Source organism: Phocoena phocoena, chromosome 17 (genome assembly GCF_963924675.1).
Source record: "Phocoena phocoena chromosome 17, mPhoPho1.1, whole genome shotgun sequence".
Lineage (NCBI taxonomy): Eukaryota > Metazoa > Chordata > Mammalia > Artiodactyla > Phocoenidae > Phocoena > Phocoena phocoena.
The window spans coordinates 3,342,160-3,352,818 of record NC_089235.1 but is presented as its reverse complement, the minus strand read 5'-3'; the positions used below and the strand labels follow the sequence as shown (position 1 = coordinate 3,352,818).

The window sequence follows — 10,659 nt, the reverse complement described above, 5'->3', positions numbered from 1 at the left end:
GACACTTAAAAATACCAGAAGTGGGATAACCAAACAACACGGTTTACAGGAAGACTGCAAAAGTCAAACACAGAGTTAAAAGCTTTGCAATGCAATGATGTAAGTAAATTCTACTTTGGCATGGCTATCGGCGTATTTATTCTACCTAGTACCCAGGTCCTAAGAAGGAAGTCTAAGACGTACAATCTGGGTTTCTACATGCTAATAAGAAGGCAACAACCTAGAAGTAATGATACAGCAGTCTATCCAATAATTTAGAAAGCCAGGAGGAAACTGAAGTACTGGGTCCCATTTAATCACACACGCACACTAGGATACCAATCCACGCCTTGCTGGGTGGACAACGCAGCCATGTCAGTCCTGTGTTTTTCCAGCAGTCTTCTCGGTAGATTCCAAGACAGCCAGGCTGACCTGTGGGAGGGATGATGCCGTGGACAGGTGGATCACATGGCTCTCCCCCGATCTGTGTTCAGAAGATGTCAAAGTAGAGCCACGGAGTTTACGAAGGCAGATGAGGCTTCAAATCCAGATTATCACCCTCGTCTGTGTTTGCGGCCAAATATGCACTTTACTCTCCGTCCGTTACCTTAGAGGATGTGGTAGTTACACTAAGCTTACATTTTTTATTTTGAAAATATACGGAGGATTCACAAAATAATTTTGTGAGTCATAAAGAAAATCAATGGAACGTTTCCAAGAAATTGGAAGATACTAAAATGAATTCCAAGAGGCCTCTGAAGCCCACCAGCAGAGAACTGTTCAAACGCCATGATGTACATCATTCAAAATGCACTGGAGATGGAAAACCATGTTTTGAAAATTTTGCTATTATTTGTCACCCAAGGTGGGTTTCTAAATTTACGTTTTCTAAACTGATAGCTATGAATTGTCGCATTGTTCCTAATTACTCTGAGAGCTAAGGAAGCAGTTCTTATTCATGAAAATCGGCAAGGGGGTTAGCGTCTCCCTTGGGAAAAGCCCAGGGAGAGTTTTCCCTTTTCATTTATCTTGTTAGAAGTATTCGGAAGCTAAGTAACTGAGAATGTGGTTAGTGGCCGTCAAACTCGGTAAACAAGTTCTGCCAGCGACACGCATAATTCGTATCACACATAACACTGAGCCTGGGAAACAAGTACTTTGAGAAATTTTCATTCCTGTTTGGAATTTATCCCAAAGGGAAAAAAATATCTTTTCAAACACTCATTAATGACTGTAGTCTGGTTAAAGCTCTGCCCTCAGGTCTGAAGAGTAAACTGCAGATGGCTGGGCAAAGCCAATGTCAGTCCTCTCTCTTAATCCACTTTTGTCTCCCAGAAGTACAGATAAAATATAGGGTGCTGTCTGGTCTCCCCTGTGAGACCACACATCTCCCAGTTGCCGTCTGGGACGAAGAAATAAAGTACAAGTAATCCACAGTTCCCTGTGGAAAGGGAACCAGGAGAGGTTATCGTGAGGGCGTCGGTCATTTCAGCTCCCTGGGTCCCCTGAGGCGAAGAGGAATATGAGGAAGAGGGGGACGGAGGGATGCATACGCATCTCCTCATCTCATTAACTCGCCCAAAACGTGTGAGATTAGGGCACGTGAAGTTCTCGGTCTTCAAAAGCAATATGCACACTAAGAATTGCAACGAACTGCTCCAAGCTGTACTAGGTCGACGGGGGCACAGGGGCGTTGGTGTGTGTGTGTGGGGGGGGAGTGGAGCCCTCTGGAGAGAGAAGCGATGACAAGTAACCCAGCCACGGAAAGAGCGGTTTCGCGGGTACGCTCACCTGCACACCCAGCGCTGTTTTTGGATGCTCGGCTCCCGCAGCTGGCTCCGCCAGGGGGCGCCGCAACCCGGCCGGGGATCCGACTCCAGGCCCTTCCCGAGCCCGGCGGCCGGGTCCCCGCAGGGACAGCGTGGGTGGGAAAGCGGAAAGGCAAAGAAAGAAGAGGCTGGGACAGGAAGGGGGTTGTCACCGTTCTTATCACTGCTGTGTAGGCATCACAGCCAATTTCCATCCTCCTGCATCCCAAGCCCCAGCCTCTGCTAGACGCGCGCACTCACACACACACTCACACACACACACACTTACACACTCACTCCTGACCCGCCACCCGAGCTGTCTGTCTTCCCCGGCAAAGGCTCGGGCGGCCTTAGCATCTCTCCCCTCGCACCTCCGCGGCGTGGGAGCGCCGAGGGCTCCACGAAGAGCCGGGCTGCGGACGGCTGGGGCGGGAGGCGGCGGGAACCGGATGAGGGTCTCTGCAGTACTGCCCCCTTTTCTCCCCTTCCTCCCCTCCGTGTCAAGCTCGGGGGTCGCCTCGGCGCCCTTGGGCCTTAGGGAGAGGGAGAGGTCTGTGCGCTCTCCGCCGCCTCGGCCGGTCCCCATGTCCTGCGCGCCTCCGCACCACCTGGAGGGCTTGGCACACTGAAAGGGCGGGCGCAGCCAAAGCGCGTCCGAGTCCGCGGGGGCTGGGCAGGGGCCCGAGAACCTGCATCTCTAGAGAGCTGGTGGGCGGGGGGGGCGGCGAAGCTGCGGCTCAGGGACCACCCTGAGCGCCGGGCCGCTGGCTCCCGGCGCGCCGGCTCAGGCGGCGGCGGCGCGACACGCCAGCAGCTGGCGGAGGCTCCTTCGGAAGCTGTCGTCCAGGAAGGCGTAGAGGAAGGGGTTGAGGCAGCTGTTGGCGTAGCTCAGGCTGGTGATGAAGTAGGAGACGGCGATGACCACCGGCGTCTGCGGGAGGTCGGTGGTGAGCGCCACCACGGTGCTCAGGTGGTAGGGCGTCCAGCAGAGCAGGCACACGGTCAGGATCGCCACCACCAGCACGGTCACCCGCTTCTTGGCGCGCTCCAGGGCCCTGGCGTGGTTGTCGAGGCGTATGGCGCGCAGCCGACACAGCAGCGTGGTGTAGAGGACGCAGATGGTGGACACGGGGATGGCGAAGCCGAGCACCAGAGTGTAGAGGCGGCTCGCGCGCCACCAGAAGGCCTCGGGCTGCGGGAAGACCAGCACACACTGGCGCCGGCCCTGCTCGTCGTCCAGCCGGGCGAAGATGGCGAAGGGCAGCACGACCAGCGTCACGACTCCCCACACGGCCAGGCTCACGGCGCGCGCGGCGCCGTACGTGCGGCCGGCCACCCGGCGCGACTCGGCCGTGGCCAGCACCACCAGGTAGCGGTCGGCGCTCATGACCGTGAGGAAGTACAGGCTGGAGAAGGTGTTGTACTGGTCGATGGCCACGACGAGCTTGCACATGAGCTCCCCGAAGGGCCAGCGCCGAAGCAGGAAGTCGGCGATGTTGATGGGCAGCACGAGCGTGAAGAGCTCGTCGGCCACGGCCAAGTTGAGGATAAACAGGTTGGTGACGGTCTTCATGCGGGGCGCCCGCAGCAGCACGAACAGCACGGCCGAGTTGCCCGCCAGCCCCACGGCGCAGATCACCGCGTACACGACGGGCACGGCCACGGCCAGAGGCGGCGGTAGCGGCGGCAGCGGGCCGGACGCGTTGGGGCAGCCGAGCGCGGGCGCGGGGCACGACGTGTTGGCGTGCTCCGGGCCCCAGGACGACGCGTTGTGCATCCTGGCCGGGGCCAGGGCCTCGGTCCCCTCGGCCGCCTCCCTGCGGGGCTCCGCGGTCCCGGGGACCCGACCCGCGCCGGGGCGCTCGCGGCCGCGCTCCGAGCCCGTCTCCGGCCTTCCCGGGGCGGCGCGCTCCCGCCGGCCTCTCAGCGCACGGGCGCCGCGGACGCCGGAGCCGCAGAGCGGAGCGGAGAACGCCGGCTAGGCTCGTCGACGACGGGCAGCGCCGAAGGGCGGTTGCGAGGCGAGGGGGCGGCTCGCCGCCCAACCTGCCCCACGTGATCGCTCTCTGCCACCTGTTTTTTGTTTTGTTTTGTCTTTTCCCGAGGTGGTAGATTCTTTTATTAATCTTCCATGGGAATCAGCCTCCATCACCTCTCCTTCTTGGGCTTTAGGTTCCCCATGTCTGAAATGAAGAGATTAGACCAAGTCAATTCTCAGTCTCTTCCAACTTGAACAACATCTAATCCTGTAACTATCTCGGTATCTCAGTTCCTGGTCAACACCTTTCTAGTTGAGGGCGGGGATTTAGGGTCCAGAGCTTGGAGGAGGCAGAGTTTTGTTCAAACAACCACTTTCTGCCACCTGTTGAACTCTTATTCTGACCCGCTGGCTCCAGCAAACGTTACCCTCAGGGGAAAAATACAAACCCACTGGCCCAGCTCTGGCCCCCGCCCGGCCCCCGGAGGCCCCGGTCACCCCAGCGAGCCCGGCAGCGGCCAGCTTCGGGGACCCGCGGTTCCGTGCGCCCCGGGTAAGAGCGGGCCCAACAGCAACCGCTGCCTCCCCCGGCCGGTCCCGGGACGGTCGGTCCTGCGGGTCCCGGAGCGCTCCGGGGGTGGGGGTGGGAGGAGGGGCGGGGGAGGCAGCGGCGCCCGGGGGCCGCGCGGCCCCGCCCCTTGCGCGCGCCGGGAGCCGGCCTCCCGCGCCTCAGCTCGTCCCGCCCCCAGCGCCCCGCCCCAAGCAGAGCAGCCGGGAACCGAGAACGGCCTCGCCCGGAAATTAAGGACTAACTTTCTTCGTTCCGCCAGTGTGACCTCACTCCGTCTGAATTCATGAAAAGCGCTCCTGTTAAGAATTAAATGAAAGGAAAGCAAAGGTAAGGTGTTGCCGGGTCTATTTGAAAAGGAGCGCAAGGCAGTTAAGGCTCCCGTTCCAGTTTTTTTTAACACCGTACCCCCAGTGGGCTTATGTAATTTAAAATGTTAAGTTACATTCATATTGCAAGGCTATACAGAGGGAACGTGCACGCAGCCTTCAAATGCAAATCACCCGTTTTCTATGACTCTGGCCTCCACAAGTTTATAAGGTTGTTAAGGAACACGTCATGGTCGACAATCTGAGATACTTAAGGCTTGCTTTCTGGAAAAAATATATTTATTTATAAATATATACATAAAGATAAAGTGTTTCCGATTCTGCCCTGAAGAGAACTACCCCGCGGTCGCGGCAATGTTGCCAAGGCCCCGCTCCGGGAGCCTCCAAGTCTTCCTCATTTAAGAGGACCTCACCTTGGGCACCTCATCTCTGAGGACCGAGTGAAATCAGCTCAGTATTATTTCCCTCGAATTCGTGTTTTCGTCCTCCACTTTCCTTTGGGAGAGCCAGCAAATTAAAGCACGGGGTTCTATCCTGCTTCCCTCCAAGAAATTTCCCTTTCGTGAGAGCAGGCAAAAGCCCTGATAAAGTGCATGTTTGATCCTTTATGAAGCCTTGGAAAAGGAGAGGGCTTGAGACACCGAGAAAGAGACCCAAAGGAGCCAGTGGAAGGAGCCTGGAAGGGGCGGCGGTACAAATGCTTTCCTTTACCCACTCAGTCCTCCTTTTACTAGAATCTGTATAATTTTGGCTTCCCTGCAGTTTCGTGCGTCGTGTGAATAACATGTCAAGAGAGTCAATGTCCATGAGCAAAAATATGTGAGAAAACACCATACGATGTTAAGTGAAACCAAAAAGAAAGATATATATACACATATAATATATATAATGTATATATAATACACACATGGATATACATATGCATATGTCTGTGCGTATGCATGTGTATATACATATATATGTATATATGGATATATATACATATGTGTGTAGTTGCTTAATTGGCAAACATTTGGAGACTTTGTAGCTTTTTAATTATTGATTTCTAGCTTAACTGCACGTGGACACAGTACAAATAGTACGATTTCAGTTCATTGGCGTTTGTTGAAACATTGCCCAATAAATAGTTCTCTAATTTTTTATGTTTACTTGAAAATAATGTGTGTTCTGCATTTGTTGGGTGCAGTTGTTGGGTGTAGACTATTGCACCCTACAAACGTCAGCTAGTCAAATTTATTATTGTGTTGTTTAAATCTTCTCTCTGTCAGTATTTTTTATCTGATTGTTTTGTCAATTTTTGAGATAGATGTGTTAAAAAATATCCATCAATGATTGTGGATTTCTCTATGCTTCTCATTTTGTCAATTTTTACTACATAAGTTGTTGCTGTTTTATTCGATGCACACAGATTTAAGATTGTCATATTTTCCCATGAAGTGGACCCTTTCACCATTGTAAAATATTCTTCTTTAACTGGGCTACGACTACTTCTTGTACGTGGCCTCCTTTGTTTGATATTATTACAGCTACACCAGTTGTGTCTCTCTTAGTATTATCATGGAATACGTTTGGGATCTGAACTACTGTCCATCCATCAGTGAGTTGATTGTGACAGTTTATAATACAAATTTTGCAGTTGGAATTATTTGTATGTGCTTTATGGATTACCCTTTCATTAATGGTCTTGATTTTTTCTAAAGTCAGTTTTATATAGCTGTCATATACTGGGCATCATCTATGTGTCATAAATTATACTAGATGCAAGTAAAAGATGCAGAAAGAGGAACTTGCAGGCCAAAAGATACTTAAAGGATATATAAGGTTATCGTGATGTGTAAAACTTAAGTACTCTCTAAATACTTGAAAAGATTAAGAAGTGTTTGTTGTTGGGTCTTTTTAGAGCTAATGGTACTTTTAGTTTAGTTTGTTCTCCCCTTTAACAACAAAAATTTGGCCTCCATCCATAAGCAGAAGTGTCTCTGTGGAATCTGTGGAACGAAGCACCATACGCCAAGGGACCCAGAAGGAATCTCACCCACTGGTGCATCAGGTGATAGGCAGACAGACTGTGGCACCAGCTGTGGAACCTACAGGACACTGTGAGCTGGTTCCAGCCCCTCTTGGCTGCTGCCTGGGAGCTTCTGCAGAACACTGACATGGGTGGTCACCTTCAGGCAAGAGAGCTTTTGCGGAAGTCAAGGTTTCCAGAGAAGCTCCAGTACTGCATTGGAGGGGAAAAAAAACACAAGCTTGGACACATCAGAGGGTAAAAGTAACAGCTTATCTTTGCTGGCATCACCCCACACCCAAGGCCGCACAGCTTAGGGCTAACCTAGATGGCCTGTGATTTCTCCCGTGAGGGAAAGGGAGAGCCAGTGAGTGAACTCCTGGCTCCCTGAGCTGTGAAGGATGCTGCCAGAGAGACTCATTTCTCTCCTGCAGCATCCAGAACACTAAAGAGGGAGAGCCATGATGGAGGAAGGAGCAGATGGAGAGTGGTGTACGAGATTCCCTGCTGACTCCATTCTGGACTCAGGAAGCCTGCCCACGAGATGCAGGGGAAATACCACCCACAGATCCCCACTCCCCAAGTGACCCCCAGGCAGCCCCACAGCTCCTAGCACTCTGCAGTGGGCTCCCTGTGCATACAGTGGGCTGAGCAAGCTCTGGTAGGTGGGGAGCACAGGCAGAAGGCAGGCCAGGGTCTGCAGGCAAAGGAGAGATCACACACGTGCTCTGTGTGCCACCTTCAGGGAAACGGCAGAGGCTACCAACAACCTGTCTGGTGCTCAGTAGGATTGAGAGAAGACACAGAAGCTTAAGACTTCTGCCATAAGAGGGGAGGGATCAAGAAATGAGAAGCAGGGGTATCCATACAAGGTCAGAGAAAGCCTCAGCATCTACAGCAGGACTGATGAAAGGAATTGCTGCCCTGAAGGCCACTTAGTAAACACTGGAGGAGGTGACTGCTGCTTCAAATTCGAATCCAACAACGCAAAACGCCAAAGAACATGGAAAATCAAAGAAACACGAAGTCACAAAAGGTCATGATAATCTTCTAGTAACTGAACCCAAAGACATGGAGATCTGTGATTTACTTGATAAAGAACTCAAAATAGCTGTTTTAAGTAAACTCCGTGCCCTACAAGACAACAGAGAAAGACGAATGAAATCAAGTAAACAATATGCAGTCAAAAGTGAACAAAAAGATTGAAATTTAACAAAGAGATAAAAACCATAAAAAGCAATCAACAGAAATTCTGGAGCTGAAAAATTCATGAATGGAATGAAAAATGGAATAGAGGACACTAAATAGAAGAATCAGTGAGATAGAGGATAGGAACTTTGAAATAACCCAGTCTGAGGAGAAAACTAAGAATGAAAGAGAGTAAAGAAAGCCAACATGATCTGTGGGACACCATCAGAAAAACTAGTATCTGAATTATTGAAGTTCCAGAAGAAAAGAGAATGAAGGGAGCAGAAAGGTTCTTTACAGAAAGAATGGCAGAGAACTTCCCAAACCTGGGGAGAGATTTGGACATTGCAGTCCACAAAGCTAATAGACCGCCCCATTATTTTAATCCAAACAGACTTTCCTCAAGACACATTGTAATAAAACTGCTGAAATTCAAAGACAAAGACCTTAACCAAGGAGGTGGAAGATCTTGAAAGCTACAAGACATTGATGAACGAATTTGAAGAAGACACAAATAAATGAATATCTCGTGTTCATATTCTAGAAGAATTAATTTTATTAAAATGTCCATACTACCCAAAGCCATCAATAGATTCAATGCAATCTCTATCAGGATTCCAATGGCATTTTTTACACAAGTGGAAACAGCAATCCTAACGTTCATATGGAATCACAAAGACCTCAAATAGCCAAAGCAATCCTGGGAAAGAAGAGCAAAGCAGGAGGTACTATACTTCCGGATTTCAAGCTATGTTACAAAACTGTATAATCAAAACAGTATGGTACTGGCATAAAAACAGACACATACACCAATAGAACAGAATTGAGAGCTTGGGCTCTCACACACATATGGTCAACTAATAATGGACAAGGGAACATAGACACTCAGTGGAAAAAAGATAGTTTCTTCAATAAATGGTGCTGAGAAAATTGAATATTCACATGTAAAAGAATAAAACTAGGTCCCTATTTTACACCACAAACAAAAATTAACTCAAAATGGATTAAACACTTAAATGTAAGATGTGAAGCTGTAAAAATCCTAGAAGAAAACATAAGAAGAGGCTCCTTGACATGGGTCTTAGCAATGATTTTTTTGGATATGACACCTAAAGCACAAACACATTTTATATATATATATAAAATGAAGTATTATTCAGCACGAGAAAGACAAAAATCCCATGATTTGCAAACACACGATGGACCTTGAGTGTACTGGGCTAAGTGAAATTAGATGGAGAAAATTAAACACTGTGTGTTCTCACTTATAAGGAGAATCTAAAAAAGCTGAAGTCATAGAAGCAGAGAGTAGAATGGTGGTTACCAGGAGCTGTGCAAAGGGGGAAATGGGGAGATGTTGGTCAAAAAGTACAAACTTCCAGTTAGAAGATAATAAGTTCTGGGGATAGATGGTATTGTTATCAACTGATCATAGATTCTGCACTATATACTTAAAAGTTGCTAAGAGAATAAATGTCAGTGCTCTCAACACAAAAGAAGATACAGTAATTGTATGACATAATGGAGGTGTTAGCTAACATTATGCCGGTAATCACATTGCCATATATGTGTAACGAATCAACATGTTGTATACCTTTAAGTTACAGAATGTGATATGTCATTTATACCTCAATAACACTGGAAAAAATTAAAAACCGTGGCTACAAAAAAAAAAGGTTTTGAAATAGATAATGATGATGGTTGCACTATGTTGTGAATATAATTAATGTCTCTGAATTGGTTACTTAAAATGGTTAAAATGTCATATTTAGGGAATTCCTTGGTGGTCCAGTGGTTAGGGCTCTGTGTTTCCACTGCTGAGGGTGTGGCTTCGATCCCTAGCGGGGGAACTAAGATCCCACAAGCCGCACAGCACAGCCGAAAAAGAAAGAAAGAAAGAAAGAAAGAAAATGTCATGTTTATATAATACATATTTTACCACAATAAAAAAAATTTAAGTAAAGGGATGGGTAAAGATATACCAAAAGAAATCTGGAATAGCAATGGTAATTTCAGGCGTGGCAGATTTCAGACCCAGCTAGATTGTCAGGAATAAGAAACGGCATTACATAAAGATAGAGGAGGGCTTCCCTGGTGGCACAGTGGTTGAGGGTCCGCCTGCCGATGCAGGGGACATGGGTTCGTGCCCCGGTCCGGGAAGATCCCACATGCCGCGGAGCGGCTGGGCCCGTGAGCCATGGCCGCTGAGCCTGCGCGTCTGGAGCCTGTGCTCCGCAACGGGAGAGGCCACAGCAGTGAGAGGCCCGCGTACCACAAAAAACAAAACAAAACAAAACACATAAAGATAGAGGAGACAGCGCTCCAAGGAGACAGACCCACCCTGGATGTGTAGCACTTAACAATAGAGTCAAAATACATGAAGCAAAGACTAATAGAACCACAATGAGAAATAGGCTAACCCACTATTGTACTTGGAGACTTCAGCACCCCTGTGTCAGTAATTGACAGAAGAACCAACAAGCAGAAAATCAGTGAAGACATAGTTGGACTGAACAGCACCATTCGTCACCTAGATCTAATGAGCACTTACAGAATACTTACTCCAATAACAGGAGAATACATATTCTTCTCAAGCTCATGGTACATTCCCCCAAACAGAAAACATTTGGGGCCATAAGACATACCTTAACTAATTTAAAAGAACAGAAACAATATAAAGTTTTCTCTTGGGCCAAAATGGAATTATACTAGAAATCAATAACAGATTGCTGGAAATCCCAAAATATTTGGAGATTAAACAACACACTTTTAAGCAACACATGGGGCAAAGAAGAAGTCTC

The 10,659-nt window shown here is 48.7% G+C and overlaps 1 protein-coding gene across 1 annotated transcript; it reads right to left on the bottom strand.

Annotated features, from left to right (window-relative positions):
- Positions 1-2,571: 2,571 nt before the first annotated feature.
- NPBWR1 (neuropeptides B and W receptor 1) lies at positions 2,572-3,564 on the bottom strand. The gene has a single exon (XM_065895734.1). It carries the CDS (start codon positions 3,562-3,564, stop codon positions 2,572-2,574), a length of 993 nt encoding a protein of 330 aa, XP_065751806.1.
- Positions 3,565-10,659: the final 7,095 nt, after the last annotated feature.

Coding starts and splice junctions, on each gene's coding strand:
- NPBWR1 (XM_065895734.1), bottom strand. CDS start 3,564: ATGCACAACGCGTCGTCCTGGGGCCCGGAGCACGCCAACACGTCGTGC.